General features: G+C 31.2%; 11 protein-coding genes across 11 annotated transcripts; 3 read left to right on the forward strand and 8 right to left on the reverse strand.

Moving 5' to 3' along the window:
- Positions 1–277: 277 nt before the first annotated feature.
- cgd7_2540 (60S ribosomal protein L35A) lies at positions 278–640 on the forward strand (the record flags this gene model as incomplete). The annotated part of the gene is made up of 1 exon (XM_628424.1): positions 278–640. One exon carries the CDS (start codon positions 278–280, stop codon positions 638–640), a length of 363 nt encoding a protein of 120 aa, XP_628426.1.
- Positions 641–956: 316 nt separating this feature from the next.
- cgd7_2550 (hypothetical protein) lies at positions 957–1,687 on the reverse strand (the record flags this gene model as incomplete). Its single annotated transcript, XM_001388350.1, has 2 exons — positions 957–1,068; positions 1,110–1,687. Coding segments are annotated over 2 exons (690 nt in total), but the record flags the coding sequence as incomplete, so codon positions are not given.
- Positions 1,688–1,697: 10 nt separating this feature from the next.
- On the reverse strand, positions 1,698–3,902 carry cgd7_2560 (Sgd1p; NIC plus MI domains containing protein involved in RNA metabolism; the record flags this gene model as incomplete). Its single annotated transcript, XM_628425.1, has 1 exon — positions 1,698–3,902. One exon carries the CDS (start codon positions 3,900–3,902, stop codon positions 1,698–1,700), a length of 2,205 nt encoding a protein of 734 aa, XP_628427.1.
- A 292-nt stretch (positions 3,903–4,194) lies between these two features.
- Positions 4,195–7,761, forward strand: cgd7_2570 (adrift-like. FTSJ family RNA methylase; the record flags this gene model as incomplete). The annotated part of the gene is made up of 1 exon (XM_628426.1): positions 4,195–7,761. One exon carries the CDS (start codon positions 4,195–4,197, stop codon positions 7,759–7,761), a length of 3,567 nt encoding a protein of 1,188 aa, XP_628428.1.
- Positions 7,762–7,768: 7 nt separating this feature from the next.
- Positions 7,769–9,130, reverse strand: cgd7_2580 (AMSJ/WSAK like polysaccharide polymerase (glycosyltransferase family); the record flags this gene model as incomplete). Its single annotated transcript, XM_628427.1, has 1 exon — positions 7,769–9,130. A coding segment is annotated over one exon (1,362 nt), but the record flags the coding sequence as incomplete, so codon positions are not given.
- A 53-nt stretch (positions 9,131–9,183) lies between these two features.
- cgd7_2590 (integral membrane protein with 10 transmembrane domains) lies at positions 9,184–10,809 on the reverse strand (the record flags this gene model as incomplete). Its single annotated transcript, XM_628428.1, has 1 exon — positions 9,184–10,809. One exon carries the CDS (start codon positions 10,807–10,809, stop codon positions 9,184–9,186), a length of 1,626 nt encoding a protein of 541 aa, XP_628430.1.
- Positions 10,810–11,012: 203 nt separating this feature from the next.
- cgd7_2600 (Low complexity protein, putative) lies at positions 11,013–15,431 on the reverse strand (the record flags this gene model as incomplete). The annotated part of the gene is made up of 1 exon (XM_628429.1): positions 11,013–15,431. One exon carries the CDS (start codon positions 15,429–15,431, stop codon positions 11,013–11,015), a length of 4,419 nt encoding a protein of 1,472 aa, XP_628431.1.
- Positions 15,432–15,601: 170 nt separating this feature from the next.
- On the reverse strand, positions 15,602–17,344 carry cgd7_2610 (POZ+kelch domain protein with kelch repeats at the C-terminus; the record flags this gene model as incomplete). The annotated part of the gene is made up of 1 exon (XM_628430.1): positions 15,602–17,344. The coding sequence occupies one exon, from the start codon at positions 17,342–17,344 to the stop codon at positions 15,602–15,604; it is 1,743 nt and encodes a 580-aa protein (XP_628432.1).
- A 126-nt stretch (positions 17,345–17,470) lies between these two features.
- Positions 17,471–21,262, reverse strand: cgd7_2620 (ClpB ATpase (bacterial), signal peptide; the record flags this gene model as incomplete). The annotated part of the gene is made up of 1 exon (XM_628431.1): positions 17,471–21,262. One exon carries the CDS (start codon positions 21,260–21,262, stop codon positions 17,471–17,473), a length of 3,792 nt encoding a protein of 1,263 aa, XP_628433.1.
- A 612-nt stretch (positions 21,263–21,874) lies between these two features.
- Positions 21,875–23,329, forward strand: cgd7_2630 (patatin like esterase; the record flags this gene model as incomplete). Its single annotated transcript, XM_628432.1, has 1 exon — positions 21,875–23,329. One exon carries the CDS (start codon positions 21,875–21,877, stop codon positions 23,327–23,329), a length of 1,455 nt encoding a protein of 484 aa, XP_628434.1.
- Positions 23,330–23,397: 68 nt separating this feature from the next.
- Positions 23,398–24,357, reverse strand: cgd7_2640 (TPR repeat protein; the record flags this gene model as incomplete). Its single annotated transcript, XM_628433.1, has 1 exon — positions 23,398–24,357. One exon carries the CDS (start codon positions 24,355–24,357, stop codon positions 23,398–23,400), a length of 960 nt encoding a protein of 319 aa, XP_628435.1.
- Positions 24,358–24,388: the final 31 nt, after the last annotated feature.

The raw sequence follows: 24,388 nt of genomic DNA on the forward strand, positions 1-24,388 counted from the left end.
AAATAATTGATTCCATGAATGGTATTATAAATATTGAGGATTACCTCAAGTAAAACAAACAATATGCATATATTGAAAGAAAAGATCACATTTTGCCGCACGCGCCTAAATTAGCGGTACCGGCATTGAGACAATGAAAGAGACACGCACTACAAATAATGTTAAATAGTACCTTTTAATTACAAATAAAATGTTATAAAAGGCCAGACGCAGCATTACAAGCTGAACTAAGTCACAACCTTTTCAAAATAGGATTGAGTCGTTTTTGTTCTTTCAAATGAAATCTCAAATAAAGAAAAAGAGCTTTAATAACAAGACAACTGAACCCGTAAGACTATACTCTAAAGCGATTGTTACGGGTTACAAAAGGTCAAAGGTCAATCAAACCCCAAACGTTTCTCTACTTAAAATAGAAGGTGTTAAAACAAAAGAAGACGCAAAGTTCTATTTGGGAAAGAGATGTGCATATATCTACAAGGCCAAGACAATAAAGAATGGCACAAAATTCAGAGTGATACAAGGATTGATTAGAAGAAGCTACGGTAACAGTGGTGCAGTATGTGCCAAGTTCAGAAAAGCATTACCACCCAGCAGCTTTGGAGGTAGAGTACGAGTTTTCCTTTTTCCAAGCAATATCTAATCTGAATTGACAAACTATTTATGGGATCAATATCCTGGTAATTGAATATCTAAATATTATTCCTGCTTTAAGTTAAAGAAGTACTAAATGAGGCGAAAACTCTTTATAGTTAAACAACGCATGTACTATGCAATGGCCGATGATGTATAACTGGTACTTACAGGGATTTACTGTAATTCACGATATTCCTTGATAATTGATCATCGACTACAATATATGATAATATAGATATTTAGGGACTGTTAATTCTGTTAACTTGGCATTATCACTCTGTTGTTGAGTACTTATCTGATGTACTTTTCTATTATCTGAATGATGATTTGACAAATTTGTCGATTATTTCGCATATTGTATCATCGTAGTAGGGTGATTCCAATTCGAAATGCCCAACTTTGGGTATTATTTCGACTTGTTTAGGATCGCAGCAACTAGAAATAGTTAGGAAAGATTTTTAAAAATTATTACTTACTTGTCCATTTTATTTTTTAGAACATCAATAGAAGTGAATCCATCGGAATCTCCCATGATGAATAATTTGTGTTTTTTCGATCTAAGAATATTGTTGTAATGTTGTTTAAATAACAAGGATGGCCAAAACCCAAATACGTATCCTATTCCGATATATCCTATAACATTTTCACATTCATCAACAGCTGAACCAGCAATTGGAGCACCTGCAGAAGACCCAATTAAAACAACCTTAATATCACTATTCTTTCCTTTTATATCATTGCATACAGAGACTACATCATAAACTTCGTTATTTCCAAAAATTGACTTATATCCCGTTGATTTACCAATTCCCCTATGATCAAAAATTATACTACCATACCCCTTATCTGCCAAACTCAAAGCTAAGCCAAGCATATTAGAACTACTACCACCCATTATCCCATATGGATGAACTAGCACAAAAACTATACTTTCGATCCCAGTCATCGGAACTTTTGATGGAATATTGCCAAAGCTTCTGCAACTTAATTTTACTCCATCGCTCGTATGAATTGAAAATTGCTTCGGATATAAACTTGAGTTTTCATTAGACATTAATGCAATACTATTTTAAGAAAGTAATATTGTCACCTAATAATTTTGTAATTCTTGCTATTCTTATTTTTAAGATCTCATAACCATTATTAGATTCATTGTTATTTTCAATTGCGGGAACCGCTAATGCTTGTATAACGAATAAGATAGTCTCTTTTAGTTCTGACATTTTTGAAACAGCAGAGAATAACTCAAAAATAAATGCGTCTTCATCAGCTTCATTTTCTTCCCTCAATATTAATATAATTAACTCTTTTAGAAACAAACCAATAGACCCTGTCAATGCATGAATGTCATTAATTTTGATAAACCTGATAATCCTTAAATCAAAAATCCGACCAAAAATGCAGTCCTTGATTAATTGACTAAAAATCATAATTTTTCTTACATTAAATTTATCTAATATTCCCATTTGTTGAGAAAAACAATTAATGATTTCATTGTTTATTTTTTTCGAAATAACTGCAGGAAGCACAGTTAAACCTTTCAATACTTTGTAATAATATGGATTATAAACATGTTCAAATAATGAAGAAATAACAATAACATTGATTGCTGAGTTTAAGTAAGTCTTTGATTGCGTAAGATTTAATGAAGTCAATCTATTTATTGCGTCAAATTCATCGATTGCACCTAGTAATGCAACAAAAATACTCTTTTGTACATCAGAGGTAAATCTCATCTTTGAAGCCAGATCAAGCAACTTATTGTTGTTAATAACATTATTGGTAGCGTCAATTTCTTCATGTATAATACGTTTTGGGTTCAATTGTTTTGTGCCTAAATTATAAAAGCCAATTAATTGATTAACTAAATTATTTTCCTGATCTTTGTTTAAATACCATAAAAGTAAATTTTTATTTTCTTCTTGCCATATATATTCAATTAAAGTTTTAGGATATGACACTATCTCGAGTTTAGATTGAATTGGAGCTTGTTTCCTTCCATTTCGTATCATTTGCATATGTTTCAATAAGACACAGTTAAGCGACCAACTATGCATAGTGTTTAACTGTCTCTCAATTATGCCTTCTCTTCTTCTCAATTTTTGGCTTAATGCTTGATTTTTCAAACTTTCTCTCCACTCGTTCAACTCTTCAATAATGAATTTAAATTTTAATGGGCTTACGAAAATGTTTAGGTTGCTTGATTCAATCTCATTTTTTAACTGAGGCTCAAAATAATAATCTTTTGAAATTTCTGACCCAATGTTTTCGATTATATTCTCAAATACAGAATTACTCTCATCTTTTATATAAAATGCAGATCCTCTAATGATAGTTAACACATTATCAAAAAAGCACTCCCAGTAAATTATATTTGATTTTGAATATTTATATCCATTTATTCCTGTATCAATAAAATTTTGAATTACTATTGAAGATGCGAAACCACATCTGTAAATAGTTATCAACGAGATTATAATATGTCTCAGAATTATCTTATTATTATATTTTTCTATATTTGAACCCAAATTCTGTAAAATTTTATCCAAAGTTTCGTTATATATTTTATTCAAAATTATTATTAATCTCTGATTAAAACTGCCTTCTAATTTAATTCCAATAGAAGAAATCAATGCAGAATATACTGTATTTAATGAAACAGTATTTTGTGGTTGAATAATGCAATTTTGTATAAATAACATTATTAACTCACTTTCAATAATGTCATTAATTGCGATTAGTCGATGCGCTACATAGTAGTCACTATCAAAATAACCTAATACAATTTTAATTGATTCACTTCTTAATTTAAGCAGGTCGCTGTCACAAAAATTATGATTATTGTAAGCCAGTCTTATTGTATACTTAATTAATTCAATTAACTTTTCCAAAATTAAAGTCATATTCCCTTCACTTAATCTATTTAAAAACCCTTGAGCTCTTTGCCTAAATTCATTTTGCCAATTTATTATTGATTCGCAGATTAATTTAGGAAAGTTTTTGGAGTTGAAGGATTTATCACAGCTTTTATTTCTTATATTTTTTTTATTAGGTTTTGATTCGCTTTCAATCTTTTTTTTTTTTTTGTTAACGTCTGTCAATATTCCATCTATTAAGTCCATAAAATCTCCAATTCCTTCTTCTCTCTCTATTTTCTTGTATAGAGCTTTACGTTTTTTTTCAATACTTGTTTCAGAAACTCCTTCTTTTTTAATTATTCCAAGTTTTTTCTCTAGAAGAATAATATCCTCATCATTTTCATCCTTCATGTTCAAAAATTTCACCAGGAAAATGAACCAACTTTAAAATTTTCGAAATTATAGCTCTCAAATTGTTTAAAAATACAAGCTAAATGCATTAATGAATATTTAGATCTGCTATTAGTTAACTTTTTCGTTTTGAATCACACAACTTGTTGACAAGAACTAAATTACTTCGGTACCAATTTAAGGCGGGAATTGTAAGTAATTCATTTATAGAAATATTTATGTAAAATATTTCATATGAAAAATCAAAATATTTTAATATCTGTACAGTACATCTTCAGACAGATATGAAACAATGGTAAAACCAGAGTTCAGAATTTATTCTTTCCCTTCATGTGAAACAATTAAATTAAGGATTCCATTTTCTGTAGTTCCCTGTTCCAATTGCGCAAGCAAAGGCTACGAATGTTATTGTAATGCAATTAAGGAAGGGCTAGGAAAGCATGAAGGTTACTCTATTAAAGAGCTTGAGTCCTTGAAGTCTCAGTTGGATTCAGTGAGGAATGAGCTTGACCTTATTGACATTAATGTATGGCAATCTTTCACGAGAACGACCAACATTGCCCAGGATGTAATTTATAAACTAAGAGAGATTCCTGTAGAATTAGCAACCACAGGATGGTGTAAGTTGTACGAGATACTTCACTACTTTAGATGGCACGAGTACATTAATGAAGCCGAGTATCATAGCATGCACCTATGCGAATGTCCAGGCGGATTTATTTCTGCTTTGAACCATTACATACATTTAAATGTGATAAATAAACGTCAAAGACTAGGCTCTTCGAAGCTACACTGGGAATGGAAGGCAAACTCACTAAACCCCTATTTTGAAGGTAACAATCCTAATGCTATATTGACTGATGATATAATTTATAGAGACACTTACAGAGCATGGAATATGGGAGCAGATGATAGTGGTGACATTACCAAAGTGTGTAATATCGACTACATATGGCAAAAAACATCAAAAAACACTAAAAACTGTTGGTTGGCAGATTTAGTTACTGCAGATGGTTCTTTAGATATACAATATAACCCAAACGAACAAGAAAAATTGACATCTTCTATTCAGTATTGTGAGACTGTTTGCGCATTAGGGATTCTCAGAAAACATGGTTCTTTTATTATTAAATGTTTTAATATTCTCCATCATACTACTATATCTATTATTGCGCTTTTATGTTATTGCTTTCAAAACGTCCATATTGTTAAACCAATCATGAGTAAAGGTGGTAGTGGAGAGATATATATTGTAGCAATGAACTTCCAAGGAATTAGATCTGTTATGTTAAAGGCTTTGATATCTCACTTTCAAGGAAATAAGGATAATTTTCATGATTTCTCCCTTTTCCCCAAAGAATGGCTTCCTGATGAATTTATTGAGCAATGTGTCACCGCAGCAACATTATTTTCAAAATGGCAAATAGATAATATCTCATATAACCTCTTAAAATATAAATCCTTTGTGGTAAATGATTTAAAATATAAAAGAATGAAATTTTCTGATCTTGATCTGTCAAATTCTACAAGCCATGACAATCACGAAGAATCAAATATTATGAACGAGCAAAGCAAAGGTGAACTAATTAAGGAAAATTATTTGTTTGACAGCGGAGTTAGTAAAAGGGAGAAACGAATATTTGCATTAGAATATTTACAAAACCTAGGCATAAGTAACATTCCCACATCACAGTATATTCTTCCAAATTTGCAGCATAGAAAAGAGTATTTAAATTCAACAAGCTTGAGTAGAAGAGGTGGCGATAGGAATCGTGTTCAGGGAATATTTATAGATAGAAAGTATGCATTTCAGCAATACACGAAACTTCAAGAAACTAGAAATAAATGCTATTTTCCAAGTATCTCTTTTGTAAAACTTGCTTCTTCAAACAATATTGATTCATTCAAAAAAAAGTTCTTCTTTTTTGTTGATGACTTAGTAAACGAAAACAATGATACAGAGAGTAGTGATGTTTCGAATAATGGCGATATATCAAAAATCCCTCTTAAGAGAAAAATGGATATCGAGCTAAATTTAGCGCAAATCCTTCCAAAAGAAAAACTACCCAAAAATATTTCTCCAAAATGGTTTATCTGGTCAAAAGATGATATTGCTTATCAGAGACTTGTAGATAGACTTAAATCGCAAGCATATATGTTCGAGTCTGAAAATTTTTTTAAAAAAGTTCAAGATTTCACGTGCGTATCTCTACAAATGTCTCCTTATTGCGATGATGATTTAATTCAAAGATTTTGTGAGACTATAACTGCTATTAATTCTCCAATCAAAAAAATAACTTTTGGTATTGATACTTGCGTTCATAATGAATTGTTTGATAATAAGCTAAGATGGACAACAATTCCGTTTGATGCATCTAAATTATTGGATCAAAAGGAAAATACTAATTTAATTTATTCAAGCATTACTGGAAATGAATTTGAAATGAACTTTACGCAAGATAGCATATTAAATGCTAATATAATCGATGATTTACCTTTATATTGCCAAATTCCTGCGAATATTCATATTCTAAGTTTATTTGAAATAATTAGAGAATTAAAACTATCAGAATGTAATGCTCAATCTACAATGAGTGAATATTTGGGCAAAATTAATAAGTATGCAGAAATCTATAATGGTGTGGCATATCGTGAAGTTCTAGAAGACCATTGTAAATTTCCATTAACATTCTTACTAAATATGAATTCAAAATCTCCTAAGCAAGGCACAATAATCCTTCTCTCAAACGAAGAAACTGATGAATTATACAAAGATAAAAATAAAACTAAATTCAATATATGCAATAATTTAACCTTTATCGATATTAGTAAGGAATTTAAATACTGCAATCAATATAAACAAATAATAAATGCAATAACTGAAGACTACAATGTTAAGAAGAATGAATATGACCTGATTTATATTGACTCTTATTGCCATTTAGTCCCTACATTTTCACTGGGCCAATTTGAAGTTGAGGAAAGTTTTAACCTTGTGACAGATATTATGATTGCATTGAATTTGATAAAGTTTGGTGGAAATATAATTATTTCATTGAAGACAGCCTTAACCAGATTCACAGCTGGAATAATAATTGTTTTAAGCTCTGTATTTGATAAAATTGCTTTAAGTAAGCCGTACTCCTCCTCTTCGCCTTGCTATTCAAATTTTTATTTAATTTGTTCTGGATTTAACGACCATTCAAATACACTTTCTAGACACTTTTTCCAATTTTTATGGGATGTTTTTTCAAATAATATTAAAGAAAATACTTCAATAGTACAATGCGTCCCCCCGACTCTATTTGCTTCAGATAATTTCCTTCATTGGCTGAAGGAATTTAATAACGAAGTAATGCTATATGATATAGAGATGTTAGAAGCAGTAATTGAACAGCAAGAATCTTCTGATCATCTCGGGCTGAATATTTCAAATTGTGGAAAAAGACAAAAAAATACAGATTCTAATTGGGAAGATTTTACCAACAGAGTCAGTATCCAACGTGAGATCTTGAGATATATATTAATTGGAGCAAATAGTTTAAGTTCGGATGAGGCTTTCTTGAAGCTCTATGGGCAAACTAAAGAAAGCTGCGATACTTTTAAAATGGAAAAAATGGAAGAAAACCATAAGACTTTAAGTGAAGGAGACCAGAATCTAATAGATATAAATATTCTTCAAAATGATGGCCAATATCCCAATTTTTTAGAGCAAATGAATGTTCACCGACTCGAAGAATCTCAAAGTAACAAAAATATAGATCCATTTGAAGACCAAGTAGATTTAAATAAAGAAATAGATGTTTTTTGTATCTCACCCGAAATTGAATATAATGATCCATTTGCCCAAAATAATTGAAAAACTTTTATAAATATAACTTACCACAATATATATAGAATAATTCAGTACGGTTGTCACTTGGAAATCTTCTTGACATTTCTTCCGCCGATTCCAATGCATCTTTCTCCGAGTTTGCAAGCTTAATATAATCTTCATCGATTGAAAAACTCCATGTTTTATAGTAGTTTAATATCTTTTTAAACTTAGTATCTAGTAATATTTGATTTTTATTGAGAAGTGAAGAAAATATATGTCCATGTAGTCTGTTAGTAATTATCACCTTTCCTTGGAGAATAAAATTAAGTCCGGCACAAAATCTTTGAAGTGAAATTCCAATTGAAAATACATCAAAATTTGGTTCGTCATATTCATAAGTGGAGTTAAAGACATTATTTGAGACAAATTGGGGTGGTGCAATTTCCTCTCCACTTTTTAGAATATATTTATTTCCAAATGAAATACCTTTCGAATAAGTAGTAGGCATAAATTTAATCCAATCGTCAACTTTTATATTTAAATTTGCGTTATAATTTTTGTTCCATTGTCTTTTACTTGTCTCTCTATCATTTCTATTAATCCATAATATATCATAGGTTTCATTGAATACTAAATGCGCTGCAGTGTTGGGACTTTTTTTCTCCTTTGTGGTCACTATTGATGTAACAATATCAGGTGTCAAAAGCAATTTTGTATTAGTTGTGCTTTGATTATTGAATAATATACTATGTAAAAAACCAAAGGAATAAATGTCTCTAACAAAAATTGTTAAATTCTTATGCATTTTTAAATAGTCAAAATCTATTATAGTGTCTTTGCTTTTTAATGATATTGACTGCGGAAAAATAACTGTATTGAATTCACGAAATTCCTCGAGAATTTTTTTTCTTTCATATTCATACTTTGGCCATACGTCTCCTAAATTTCCTCCACCAGTTAAAAATATTGTTGGCTTTCGAGGGAGAGTATTTGCAATATTTAATGCTCTTTTAATATCACAAGGCTTGTGAGAATAATTTGAAGTGCAATAATAAATTATTTTAATATTCAGACGCTTAAATACTAGATATTGGCTCCAATTAATTCCTGCATCTCCTTTATTCTCGTGGTCTGCTATACCAAAGACTATCCCATTTTCTACATTTCCAATTGTGTATTTCAATATTGACATCATTATTTCACCCTGGACGAAGAAATTGTCTGAGATTCGAGTATATTTTCGCATAGATTCAGAAAGTAATTTAGGACTTTTTTCTGATAAATTTAATAATAGCTCTGGGTAATTATTGAACCAATTATCAATTTCAAATATTTTTTTAATTTCATCGTTAAATTTTTGATTATTTTTTTCTAAGCCAATAAAACTTGAATTCCTATGTTTTACTTCACCCTATTAAGGCGTTATTCCAAAAAATAAATACATGAAAATAAATAGAATTAATATCAACCTACCATGGGCGTTAAGCTTTTTTTTGGCAATACGCATGAACATGTATAGGATGTTATCCATCCGATAATAATAAATAGACTAGAAATTGCAATTGAAGCAGCGTACGGGTATTTATCTTTATTCGTAATCTTTGCTTCTTTATGCTGTTCTTTAATAACTTTTTCAACTTTGCCATTACAATCAGTGTTTTTATTCTGGATTTCATTTATATAACTGGGAGTAATCTTCTTTTTACTTTTAAATGATAGTTTTCTCTTTTTTGAGAAGTGAATACCTAGAATTGCGAGAATACTGCCAAATATTTGTACAATGGGGGGAGCTGTACAGTTGATTAACTCTGCTGTTAATACAATGATTGCTCTTTTTGCTAAATTGAAATATGCGTGCACAATAGGACTTCCAACTAGCTTTAAAAACGCCAAGGAAGAAAAATTATAAGTAGCATGAAAACATCCACTGATGAGTAATGGCATTACGGAAACATTAATGTTAAATCCTCCAAATGCAATACTCATTATGGAGAATATTGCCAATGAAGTGATCATTCCCCAAAATGATAATATAGTAAAGGTACCAACTGCCTTCTCATTTTTATTTGCTGAGGAAACAATAACATTTCTAAGAGATATTGTGAAAGCCCCAACACCTGCAAGTATAACGCTATATACAATTACTTTTGAACCTGCATTTCCGTTACTTAATGTCGAAGTGACTACAAGTATTATGCCAACTGTGCTAATTGAAAATGCGATTACTTCCCTAACAGTTACTTTCCGTTTTAAAACAAAAAACGCTAGTATTGCTGTCAATATTAATTCGCTGCACTTTATTATTTGGACTAGCATAACTTTTCCTCCGCCAAGTGCCGTATTTGCGCAGATATTAGCAATAGCGTACAAGGCTGCAGAAAATAACATCTTGTTACTTCCCCACCATCGTTCTTTCGAAATATGTTTGTTGTATGAGTTTTTTTGGCCTCTATTTGAGGCTGAAGTAATTAGTTTATCTTTTTTTGGTTCGTTTTCGTAATTAGATCCTATTTCAAATGATGCCTCCGGAAAATTAATATTTCTGTTGAAAGTATTCAAATTATAATCCTTATTTAGTATTAAATAACTAATATTTACATTTTCATCCATATTGAGATTAGTATCGAACTCATTGAATTCGGCCTTTTCTTTACTTATTTCAATATTGTCTCCATCAATAATATAACTGCTAGACTTAGATACTTGCGTAAAATCAGTTTGTTCAAATCTATTTTCGCATGTGCTTTCTGTTATGCTGCCTTCAATATTTGAATTGTTTCCATTGATAGATATTCTATTACTTGCTAGTTCAACAGAATCTTGTTTAATTTCCCTTCTATGAATAATACCAATAATTCCACATATGAGGATTCCAGTAACTGATGCCAATAATAACTGAACAATGGTTAAAAACGAACCAAAAATTATTCTTGAACTAATAGGTTCATCCTTTGACAATTTGTTAAACGATTTCTTCGTGAAAATTGAGTGTAGTGCAGAACCAACGGTCCATCCTAAGATAGTAAGAGTTTCTATAATTATACCTTTGATGACTCTTTGTCTATTTGCATTGATTGCAAATTTTTTCATTTTATTCTATTTTTCATCAATATAGAATATATTGTAAAATTATTCTAGTACTTGCAGGCACAATAATTAACACTATTGTTTTTAAAATATCATAAAGTCTAATCGGCATGTGGGGAATTGCATGCAAATGCAATACAAATAAATTCATTTTATTAATATGTTGCAATTAAATATTAAAAATATGTTTCAAAGCTAACTAAGAATTAATCAAGCTTGTTTACTTGCCTCGGTTTTTGAGGTGGAGCAAAGTTAAAGATATTACTGCTTGAGTTATTTGAAAAGGAATTGCTTGTTGAATTTTGCTCACTTATTTGAGAAAAACCACGAAATTCAGAAGAAAATGTGGCAAATCCTCCCATTGAATTGTCCGATACTGGATGGGTTTTGAAAGGAGTTGAAAGGTTCAAATTAGTTGTGTGAAACCCAAACGATTGCTGTTCTTCAATGTTACAACAATTATTAGAATTAGCGCATAAATTATTATCACTTTTATTCGAACTAAATGGACCATTTACTAAGAATTGAGATGATCCAAAGCCAGAAACTTTAGGAGCAGTTAAATTTGCTATACAATTAGGAAATCCAAGCAAGCCGCCAAGATTGGCTGGAGATGTCGAATTACCTTCAGGCGTTTGTCTAATTCTTTCATCACTAATATCTTTAATATTACAACTTGGACAACCATTTCCAACATCAGAACTAGTGTTACTGTCAATAACAGATTCTCGCACTTCTGGAACAGTTGACTCACCGAATCTATTTAATTCACTTTTTATATGAACGTACGATAAATTATTCTCTAAGATTTTTTTAGGGTTAGAGCAGATATTATTAATAGGTTTCAATGGATTGCTATCAGAACTGAAAGAAAAGATATTTGATTCATTAGAAACTATATCCTGCGTATATTTTTTTTCTGATATTGGGCTTTTAAGGTTTAATGAAATATTCATTTCTGTTGAAAATGTGAATAATCCTTCGGATGCCCTTTTTGAATTTGGTGTATCGTTATTGGTCAAGCTCAATGGAAAAAGAGAGGATTTTATATCTTCCTCATCCATTGATTTCCCGTTTTCACATAAATCTTTTTCTGTTTCATTTTTCTGATCACTAGAGTCTATATCAGTAAATTTTTCATTCAAGTTAGAATCAGAAGTTTTTTCATCTAAATTATTGCTCAATGAAAATAATTTGTTACTAAAATTAGACTCTTCCAAACTAGGTCGAAGTTTTGTAGGCTCTTGAGTAATTTCTTGCCAACCATTTGCATTTATTTCGATATCTTTTTCAATTGCTTTCAATTCAGAGCAATTACCAAAATTAAGATTGTTTGTTTCAGAAACAGCTTCTAGCTCATTGCCATGATCTTTTAAGCCTGTTTTTTCTAGATTATTCTTAATGCAACCAAATTGATTATTTGCATCAATTTGAGATTGGTGTTCTAAAAGAGGAGCTTTATAATATGAATGTATTGAGTTTTGGAATTTCCCTGGTAACATGAAAGGGTGAGGTTGAGTGCATTCTTCTTTAAAGCCATCCTGGATTAGATCTTTATCGTTAAGCTTACTAGAAATGTTTGACTTGAAATTAGTCATAGAACAGTTTGTAATTTTTGGAAAGCTCGACAGTTTTCTCTTGTCCGATGGTTTACTTATAAATCCAGATATGATCAAAGATAGCTTTTGCCTATACATCATATTTTTCTGCAAAGACGAATTCCTTGATAATAACAATTGAGAAGCAACAATTCTGCTGCCATTTTGTAAATTATTGCTTGAACCTTTTATTGACTGGGATGAATCTCCTTTTTTGTTGATGAGCGCTGGAATTAATCCTTCTCTTTCAATGAATGAAATTGATCCCTTAGCAATCTCGCAATGATCGATAATTCTCTCCAGCCTCTCAATACAGTTTGCGAGCACTGAATTAAGAATTCCCGGTTTAATATATTTATTTTTGGTCCCAAATTTAAAATTCGGATTTCCTGTTAATTTAACTTGGCCAGTCTTATCTTCTGCTAACCCTGGAGTCCATGATAATTCAAAAAAAGGGGTATTCTTTTGTAATGCGGATTTATTAATTACGCCTAAATTGTCTGACTGAATTTCATCACAGGAATATCCAATAAATTTAGATCTGAGTTGAATATACCTTCCGGGAGTATTAGTCTGGTTCATTAAATTGTTAATTTTTAATTTCTGGGATTTTATAATATTAGATTCATCACTTTGAGTAAATGACAATTTGCAAGAATCGTCATCTGTTAACGAGTTTGAAATGTTATTAATAATATCAGATAGGTTGACGCTTCTCTTTGATGAATATGAGTGATGTTTTCCTTTTGAATCTGGATGTATAACAAAGTTCTTTTTTTTTGATATATTAACAGAAGAAGAGATATTCTTGTGTAACTGAGCATTTAATTGCGAATCGAAATGCATCTTATTGGGAGTCGAAAAACCTTGATCATTAAAGTTCAAAATGTTATAGCTATATTCAGGCGGCGGAAGTGAGATAAATTCGAGCTCACAACTCCTCCTGGAATTCAACCTTTCACAAAATATCGAAACTTGAGAAATTCTAGAAGCTAATTTAAGAGAAAATCTTTCAATAGTGATTAGTGAATTCAAAATTGTTTGGCTGCCACTAAAGTCATTATTTGTAAAAGCGTCAAATAATTCAATATTATATTGAAATAGAATCGATATTTGACTTGAAGTTAGTTCATTCTTCCTCAATTTTTCTTTGAGCATCTCAATATTGGTATTTTTATAAACTTCGTCTGAAATCTTTTTCATAATGTGTAAATGGATTCTTCTAAGCTGAATTTCAACATTTGATATTTCATTAGACTTTGATATCAATTGATAAAGATCAACACTCTCACTGAAATTTGGTTCAATCTCATCCGATGTTCCACACAAATTTAATAATCCTTGAATTTCTTGAGAGTTTAAAATCTTGAAAAATTGGTCATTAATTTCAATAAATTTTTTTTCTAGTTGCGATACTTGATAATCGATCTTCATAATAGAATCGAATAGCTTTTTTCCTGATTTATTTACCATAAAAATTTCTCGACTTAATAACTCGCGTTCTGGAGTGGTGAACGTTTGTTCAAAAACCACTGAAGATTTGCCATAATCAATCTTTGAAATATTAAAGTGTGTTTGAGGAAAATTAATTGAATTGTATAGATGTTTGGGTGGCGAGGATTGGGTCTTAAGATCTTGGTCATTTGAGTTAATATTTTGGAGGTCACTATTTGTGATCAAAGATACTACTTCTTCTGATTTAATTGGTTTGATTAGCTTCGGGTTTCCTCCGATATAATGGGTAATAATGTCTCCGTTGGTCTCAGCAATAAAAATGACAGGCGGTTGAAGAATTTCTGGAGCGTCAACTGTTGATTTAGGGTCTCTGATTGATCCCGAATTACATGTACAGAGACAAGAGTCAAAAATACCAATATCAAAATCTGTGCAGTTGATATCGTATCCTTCACACATTGCAAGCCTCACCCATTTATGCGGTATGAAATCACTAGAATTTTCTTTGTTAATATATGAATGGTTGTATGTGAAAACGACCATTTGTGAAAATGCAGTGGAGCCTACAAATAGAATTCCCCATTCTTTAACCCAAAAAGAAACACAACGAATTTTCTTGATTTGATCTATGTCATTAGAATCAACATTATCAAAACATAAGTCATTAATTGAATATGAGCTCAACTCAATTTTCATATCATCATAAATCTTGAAGAACAAAACATACCCATCCACATACTCTGAAAATCTTATAAGTGAGATTGAAAGATATAAATCATCCCCGTCTATAAATTTTGCAGATACGATATTTAGCTGAGAAATTAAATTTGCCTTAGAGTTGTGCTCTTGAAATAAACCTAATATAGGCTCAATTAAAATGGAAAATACTCTAACAAATGATTGAGGAATAGTGAATAATTTGGATCTGCAAGAAATGATTTGAAAGTATAATTCATTTGTTACAATAACAATGTTTTTTTCATTTTCTGTAATTAATATAAATTCAATTTCATAAAAACTACTCTTAGCAGCCTCTACTAGCTTAAACCCATCAGAAATCCCATCTAATATTAGCTTTGTTTGATGAAAACTCCTTTCAGAGGGAATAAAGTGGTAAATAGAACAAGAACTATCAGTTTCAATTGTTATTATATCATGATTTCGAGTCCAAGTTAATGATTGAATTCCATCATGATTAATACTCATCCATTCACTTTTTCTATCGATGTTTAGCAAATCAAAAAGTAAAATCTTCCTTTCAGTAACAATAGTCAAAATAGTTGATGAGCAGTCAAAAACCATGTGAATAATAGTAGATTCATGGCCAATATCATATTTTCCTAGTTGAGCTTGATAGAGTTGATCAAAGTTACTTTCAAAATAAGCCAAGCCATCCGGATTAGATAATACAATGTTTAAGTCAAAAATGATTATTTGCGAGTCTCTTTCAAGAATTAAGTATTTGAGAGGATTACAAATTAGTATTCTTGGAGGATTATTATTGCGTAATCTGAATCTAGGCCCATGTATAAATTTGATGGACTCAGTATCATCGTGAGTTAGTATTTCCATTTATAAATGTTAATTAATGGAAAAATATCGTCTATAAACTTCGTATTTCCTCTAATTTGCTTATACCAATTTCTCGTGCTTTGGGGGGGTACCAAAAAAATCCATAGTTACCGCCGGCATAATAGTAATTTTTACTGAAATAGAGGTTATCGCCATTTATAAAAATCCGATTAAATATCTAACTTTGTGATCGCATGTCCATATCTTGGAAATATGAGATCTGGGCCTTTGTCCCACTTATCTTCCTGGAAGCAGTAGAATTGCGTAGTTTTTATTGTTTCTTCAGCCGTTTGTCCGCCGCAGATAATAGCCGAGTATTTCCCCATTGAAATTGGATGAATTTTTGAATCAAGAATTCCTTTACTTAGAGGTTTTATATAAGTTGAGGTATTCTCAATCGATGAAGATGAAATGTTAAAAAGTTCTCCCGAGCATAAAACATCATTTTTTTCGTCTATTCCACCCCAAATACATACCTTACCAAATGATGCAAAAGCTATGGATCCAGATCTCACTTCTAGTAACTCTTTTGATTGAATTAGTTCCCATTGGTTTCTTCTAGTGTCGAAAACTTCTATAGATTTCAATCTCTTGTTTCCACATGTTCCACCAATAATTGCAATACTAAATTGGTCAAGTTTAACGCATGATGCAGAAGATCTAGGAACATTTAACTGTGGTGAAACCGACCAAAATTTTGTTCTAGAATCATAGAACTCAGTTGATGAAATGATATTTTCCCCGTTAAATCCACCTATCGCAAATATTCTTCCATCTTCAAGGGTTATTGATGCCAAATTCCGTCTTCCAATAAGCATGGAAGGCCCTACTCTCCATGAATCTGTTAGAGGATCATATATTTCCAGACTATCTAACGCCTTACTTGAATTATTGTATCCTCCAAACAAGGCACAGTTCGACTTGTCAAGGTTAGTACTCGAACCATGAGCTCTGGGTGTTGGCATAGTTTTTACTTTGCTCCAACCAATATTTTTGTTTATTTCTTCCGAAAAGTCATCCTCCAGATAAATTGGAGTAATGAACAGCTCAGAAGTATCAAGAATCTTTTCACCATTACAACCCCCGAAAACATATATCAAAGAGTTATCGTAAAATTTAATCCCAAAGTAATTAAATTCTTTTAAAATATTAAGACTCATTTGGGTTGTTGTAGGAGATGGAAGACACTTTGCGCTATCTCTAAGATAGTTTATAATTATTTTAAAAATTTCCGGATCTCTATCAAAAAATATATTTCCATTTTTATCCGTTTCAATTTCAATATCAAGCGTTTTATCTGAAAATATTCTACTTAGTAAACTTCCCTTTGCCTTTCCTTCAGTTAATATGCTCCTCGAAACCTCAAACATAGTTCCACCAACATTAATTTCAACAGTGGATCTTGCAGAGAAATTTATTTCTGTTATTTTATCTTTAATTTTCTCTAATTCTAATCTTTCTTGGTTTAGTTTGTTTTCAATCATCTGCCAATGATTTGCTAATTCCTGTTGTTTTTTATAAAACGATTCTTTTTCATTTAGCAGCTTTTTGGCATTATCATGCTTTTCTTTTATGATTAATTTCTTTGCTATTTCAGTTTCTTCTTCCAATGTATTGCGTAGTTTTTGCATCCTCTCAACTTCAGCCTTCCTATTACATTCTATTTCTCTAATTGTCCGCTTCTTTTCCTGTTCAAAAGATAATTTTTCATACTTTAGACTCTCAAACTCATTAATGATTTTTTTTCGAACTTTACTCAAGTAATTATTAAATGATTCACGCAATTCGTGTGTCATGGAATCAAATCCTTTGATTAGAGTGTCCAATGAGTCATCATCTAGCAGAACGGAGCTGATTAATAAATCATTGTAAAGAGAAGACTCAGTAATCCTATCCCTAGTTACATCATCCATCTTGTAGCATATAGTAACTGCCGTTATTCTGCATTTTCGCACAGGTAATGATTACGGGAAGGCGGAGAGGGGGGGGGGAAAGTAGATAAGAGGGGTGAAACAAAATTAAAAAATTATTGTTCAAAATTAGCGAGAATTAATCGACTTTTTAACAATTGCAAAGTCAATTTTAAATCCATTTGGGTCTTCTACAGATGAGATGTCACGAATCGTAATTTTAAATGTTGTGTATGGTACAAGTATGCCCTTTTTAATTAGTTGTAAAACTTTTTCCTTGACTTCTTTTTCAAAAAAATCTAGAACTGACTTATATCCTAGCTCTGGAGAATACTTCTTATCAACAATTTTGTTTAAGACTAACAAAGATGGCTGAATAAATATTGTACTGTAATTTTTTTTAATCAACACGGAGAATTCTGAGAAATTTAATTCAAGAATTTTCAAAGCTTCTTCCTTTGTGAATGGTCTGAATAAAACAACGTTTTGAATTAAACGGACTAGATCACTACTGAAAGTTTCTCGAAGTTTTTTAATTATATCAACTCGAATCTTAATTCTATCGATTTGATCAGGATTTTTAAGAATAATTTCGGACCCAACTTTGGTTGTGAGAATAAATGTACTTGAGCCCAAATTTCCAATTTTATGATTAATATTATCTTTATTATGTAGAATATCTAAAATGAGTTTAATCACATCTGGATGCATATTTTCAATATGTTCAAAGAAAAACACAGTTTTCCCCGTTTGCTTAAGCTCTTCTGAAATTATTCCAGTTTTAGGATTATCCCCCAATAGCCTCTTTGCTGCATCTGCATCCGCAAAATCGCTGGATTTTAGAATTTTAAAATGAGAATACATTGTTATGTCATATGAGAAATCATAAAATAATACCGAGCTTTCGGTCAAAGCGGTCTGCAATGCAAGGGCAAATGTCTTTTTACCTGATCCTGATGGACCTACAAAAAGAAGGCATCTTGGATTATTTTTATTATCTCTCAACAATTCCACTCCTAGATGAAATGAAACATAGTCTATCGCAGACTTTTGACCAATTACATACTTCGAAAGAATTTCTGAAAGTCGGTCTTTCATTCTTTCCGGTAATTTTCTATATTCAATTTCATCTAATAGTTTAGTAATACTTTTCCCATACCTTTCTGAAATAATAAATGCTATATGAGAAGCATCAATTTCACCCATACCGAGAGGTGAATATAAAGAGTTGTAGTTGAAAGCCATTTCAAGTATGAGAGACTTCATATCGGCAACTTCCTTTTGCTTGTCTTTAACAACTTGGTGAATGTCATCAAAAAACATGGGGTCAAGCTGCGACTCTGTAATAGCGCTAACTTCATCATTTATAGATTCATTGTAAGATTTATTATTAATTTGCTTATATTTAAGAAGGTTTTTTCTATATAAGCTAGTAAGTTGTGTAACACTTAATTCTTCAGAAAAGTTTGGGATTATTTTTTCCCTATTTTCAAGTAGTTTGAATTCATCTTCTACTGGCTTGTTAACACACGAAGTTTGATAATTAAGATTAATAAGCATCATGAAATAAAGCTGGGTTTTTAGATACCTAAAATTAGTGAGATAGGGCCTTATCTTTAGTGCGAGCGATACGATTCTGTTTCTCATCCTTAGATGCATTGCTAATACTTCCGATAGACGCGAACGATTTGAACTTATAATAGAGTTGGATTCATAATCTCTCATCTTTGAAACTTGAGCCCCAATCCTAGAATGTGAGATAAAATCTTCAATTCCATGGATTGCCGATGGGATTTCTAAAAATTGCTCATTCTTTGCCATTGAAATAGCAAAATTAATCAATTCAACTGCATCATCTGGAAGGACACAATTTTCAATATATTTATGGCACATCAAAACAGAAACCCGAATTACGTCATTATTAATAAATATTCCAGTAGAAAGTTCAAGTTGGTACCTTAATCCAGAAATGAATACCTCAGAAACTATTCCATTCAATTCTTTCATCTCAATTGTGTAAAATATTGACTTAACCTCAATTTCCTTTTCAGCCAATATCTTATAATTCTCATTAGACAACGTAGCAATCACTTTCAAAGTTCCACGAACAATATAATGTTTCATAATATCGTATAATCTCTTAGAACCAGTGGAAGTTTCGAAACTAGAAAACAAATTATCTGTAAAAACAATAATCTTACCATCATATGCTCCCATAAGCTCATCGAATTTAATTTTTATCTGCTCTGTCAAGCTTTTTTTTGTATTTTTACAGCTTTCCAGTAATGATTCAAGGTGAATACTAATTATTCTATAGCCTCTAAGATCAATAGAAGAATTACCACTAATTATTCTATAAGCCAAATACTCTACCAAAGTACGTTTTAATAATTTTGACTCACTTACTATAATCGCGGAAGATAAGCCACTTCTAGAAAGAGATATTTCAAGTAGATGAAATTCATCCATAAAGTCAACGGCCTTTGTAACTCCATTTTCAATTACAAGTTCATTAATATCAACAAACCATTTTTTATTCAATTTGTTAGTATAACCATTAACGGAGTAGTTATTAAACCACGAAATACTATTAATTCGACCATCTGTTGACGGAACAAAGAATGTTTTGTATTTTTTCAGAGCTTCGTTCATAAATTTAAAATAGTCAATTCCATACTTTCTGAAGACTACCTGGATGTTGCTTCTAAGAACTGAAGCATTACATTCGCTATGTGTGAAACCTTTGGTAATTATGGATTCAAGATTAGAATATTTAGAATCTTGAATTTTAATATCTGTTTCGTTTATCCCATAGCTTATGCTACGTTTTATTAATCTTTCTTCCCAGTTATTCGGAAGATGTTCAATATCATCTCTTAACAAAACCATAAAAATAAACCCTGGAGAAAGTAAATTCGATGATAATCCTTGATTATATAAATCATTAATCATTATTGCAGATAAATATATTGCATATAATAAATTGAGAGAGATTGATTTATTACTTTTACTTGATCCTGAATATGTAATTTTTCCATAAATTCTTTTTAGGTTGCTGTGTACTTTGTTGATATTTGTACCTAACATTTCAATTATTGTTTGTTTAACTAGCTTATAACTAAATACTGCTCTTGGTTGATTTGAATTAATTTCATAAGTGATCTCACCAATTACAGGTTGAGATGAATATGTTGTCTTACCACCTAAGTTTTGAATTTCGTAATCCATAATTTTGTTTGTCCTTATCAGCTCCTCCATTCCCCAAATCGATGAATGTATTCTTGTCTTTATTAACGAAAGTGTTTCCTTGCCAGAGTTTATCATCCTATTTGGTCCATTATCATTATATTTTAATAAATATGAAAGATATTCTGTAAAATTCCTAAGCCTATTTATATCATGAGTAATACTTGTGTCAAACTTTTCTTTCGAAATGAATGCCAATATATAATCTAGTGTAGTTACTGTATTATATTTGCTAGTTTCAATAATTTTCTGTAAAAAGTCAATTAATTCCAGAGAGGGCAAAACACGGCTGCCGTTTCCATCTAAAGCCAATTTAACAATTTCAAAAATCAGCTCTTCGATATCGACGTCATTTTTAGAAAGTTTTCCTTTTTGAAATTCTACGAAGGATTGTTTAATAACCCCAGTTAATTTGCTCTCTAAATGTGCATTCAAAGATTCTCTATTTGAATCAAATGATGAACGTGTTTCTAATTCACTTTGATCAATGCTGGCATAATGATCTTCATTACTCTGATTTCCACTCAAAAATTCACTTATAGAGTATTCATCTCTTAATTGGTCAACGCTATTGGTACTTTCCGAGACGACTACATGTACCAAAAAAAAAGTTGCAAGGTTAAAAAATAATATTAATAGAAAACACTTGGTGAAATTAAATTTGGGAGTATTCATGGCTTTATAAATTTTAAAATCCTAATAATAGAAAAGTGGTCTGGCTAACATGTAAATCCCTCAAGTTTTTTATATTGGCGGGATGAATCATATTGTGGAAATTTACGGATACTCGTGATCAATGAAAGAATGTTACAACAACTTTAAAAGAAATATTTACTACTATATATTTCCTTTAAGTTTGTTACTTCCCTTAATTATATTCCATTTCTTATAATAATCAAATCTCGCCTTTATGAGAAATCTAAGATTTCAAATAGTTATTTGGCAAGCTTGATAGTAGGAATTTAAATTGTATAAAGAAAATATGATTTATCCATTTAGTTTCTAACATCGATTTTCTCATTTTGCCAATAAATTTTAATTTTTACTCTCTTCTGTTATTTATTAGTTCTCATTCGAACTTACTTCTCAAATATTCGTACCGCTTCATGAAAATCTAATCTTGCTCAATATAATAATACAGAATTGGAAATTATTCGTCTAACTGAATTGAATAAATTGTTGAATAATAGGTGTTTTCCTCGCATAAGCAAACACCTTAATATTTGTAGCATCATAAGGGGAATAATCTATACCAGATTAAACGTTAAGCCGCAAATTTCTTTTGTGATGATAAGTGAGAGAGAGAAGCTCTCAAGAATAGATGGAAAAGACTTATTGTGTAACGAAAGTGCTAAAGTACCGGTATCTTCAGCAAATAGTGACAAACAGAAGTCTTGGAGTATGAAATTTGGGATTTACAGCAAGAAGACAATTAGCGATGCCCAAAGCAACTATTTGAATCAAGATTTGGATAGTGCAATGGAATCCAATAATAAGCCAAGAAATTGTAATACAAGTTCTGATTTAAATACTCCAAATAATAATGGAAATTATTCTTTCTGGCCAAATTCTTTTGAGGATATCCAGAAAGGAGGTTCAGCAGTGTTTAATAGGTTGGCGTCAAGGATAGAAGAAGGAATTCAAGACTTACAGTCACAAATTAGGCCAGATTTCCCTAAACTTCCTGATAGTTTAGAGGGAAAAATTCCACTGGGATTTTCATTTAGTGTAAGCGCTATGTTAATTCCCTATCATCTTGGGGTTATACTAGAGCTGCAAGAACAGGGATACATTACAGAATCAACGCCATTATCTGGAGCATCTGGTGGCTCAATAGCTGCAATTTGTTGTGCTCTGGATATAAGTATGTATGAAGCAATGGAAGCCTGCATTTCGCTCTATGAGGATTGCAGAAAGAATGGTACAGCTGGGAGACTGAATGAAGTACTTGAACGCGAGCTTAGGAAAAAGCTCCCTGATAATGTAATTGAACTCTTGAATAATAGATCGGAAAAAGGAGGGCAAATCATAATTTCTTTTACGCAACTCCTTCCTGTTCCTAAGGCTCATTTTGTCTCCGATTTTAATTCTAAGGATGATTTAATAGAGTGCATTTTAGCAAGTTCAACAATTCCATTTCTTTCAGTCCCTTGGCCTACATTCAAATGTAGAGGAAAGCCATGTGTAGATGGATATTTTGCTGTAGGAAGAGGTGAATTGGGATGCCTTCCAACTAATGCTATTAGGACAGTAAAAGTCTGTCCTTTACCTTCAGCTGGGTCTTCTATGAAATCAAATAGATCTGATGTTATCTCACCCCACATTCAATCTTATGACTGGATACTATTTAGTCCTGATTCTAATAACAATAATGAAGACTTCACAAGAACAAGAAAATGGATAAGAAGTCTTAGGCCAGCCGGAGTAAATCTAAAAGATTTCGAGCAAAGCTTAGTAGACAGTATGAACACCAAAGAAAGTAAAATAAACGGTATAAAAGAAGAAAGTTTCGAACTGAGAGAAACATTCAACTCATGCTATATAAATAATAACCCAAATTTTAACGCTCCTCCACTTATGAAGTATTCCAACAATGAGCTTTTGCGCATTGCAGTAGATCCTCCGTCATCTCAAGTAGCATGGGAACTATTTTACATTGGTAGAGGTGATGCATTGAGATGGATAATGATGGATAGAATTAGGGAAAGTTCGTATAAGCTTATGGAACCTACATACAATTAGAACATTGAAGTGGCAATATTGATATAATTAAATTGTACTTTCTCTAATGAATATTTTCTAAACAAATACTACTTACATGTTTTTATTTTTTCAATATTTAACTTTAAATTTTCAAGGTCTGACATAAACTGTTGTTTAAATTCAATATCTTGAATGTGTTTATTACCATACTTCTCAAACATTTCAAAACATTCTATTGCGCCGCTTACATCTTCAGAAACAAGACTGCACCAAGACAGCAAATACCAAATTTGCCAATCTTCTTCATCTTCTTTTAACAATGTGCTCAGAACTAGCTCTGCCAACTCAGTTTCATTTAAATCAATCAGTGTTCTAGAGAGGTTCAATCTTACAGAGTACTCAGGTAAAATTATGTCTTTATTTCTTAATTCATCAGCAAAATCATTGAATTCAACAGAAAGATTATACTTGTTTGCTAATATATACTTTATTTTGAAAACATACTTTTTACACTCTTCAAAATCATCGATTGTCTTAAAATAGGCCAATTTGCAACATAAAGTTTCGAAGTGCTCGTCATCAATTTCGGACGCCTTTGCTAAATTCTCTTTTACTTGGCTTTCTGCTTCATCACTATAACATAAATCAGTCATGAATAATTCTGAAATAGCGCAATAAGCACTACAAAGCTGATTTTTCATTAAGTCAAGCCTCTCAATACAAGACTTGTCATTCCCCTTTTTCTCTACTATTTTTATACTTTCCTGGAGTACTTCTATGCCATTGTTCCAATAAGAAAGAGACTCTTCTCCATCTAAAATCTGAGCAAGGCTAAAATACTTAACATAGTCGTCATATGGATTAACTTTTATACTCTTCTCTAATAATTCCCTGGCACTTTCAAAATTACCGATTGAGCACATAAATTCGCCATATGCAGAAAGAACATTGCTGTTTAATGGGTCCAATTTGATAGCCTGAGTAAAAAGAGCATTGGCATTTTCGTATTCTGGAGGAAATTTATTGACAAGTGCCTGGGCCTTCGATAATAATTCCAATGTCTTCATTATGAAAGCAAATAGAATTATAATTTAATTA

The sequence above is a fragment of the Cryptosporidium parvum genome, chromosome 7 (genome assembly GCF_000165345.1).
Source record: "Cryptosporidium parvum Iowa II chromosome 7, whole genome shotgun sequence".
Lineage (NCBI taxonomy): Eukaryota > Apicomplexa > Conoidasida > Eucoccidiorida > Cryptosporidiidae > Cryptosporidium > Cryptosporidium parvum.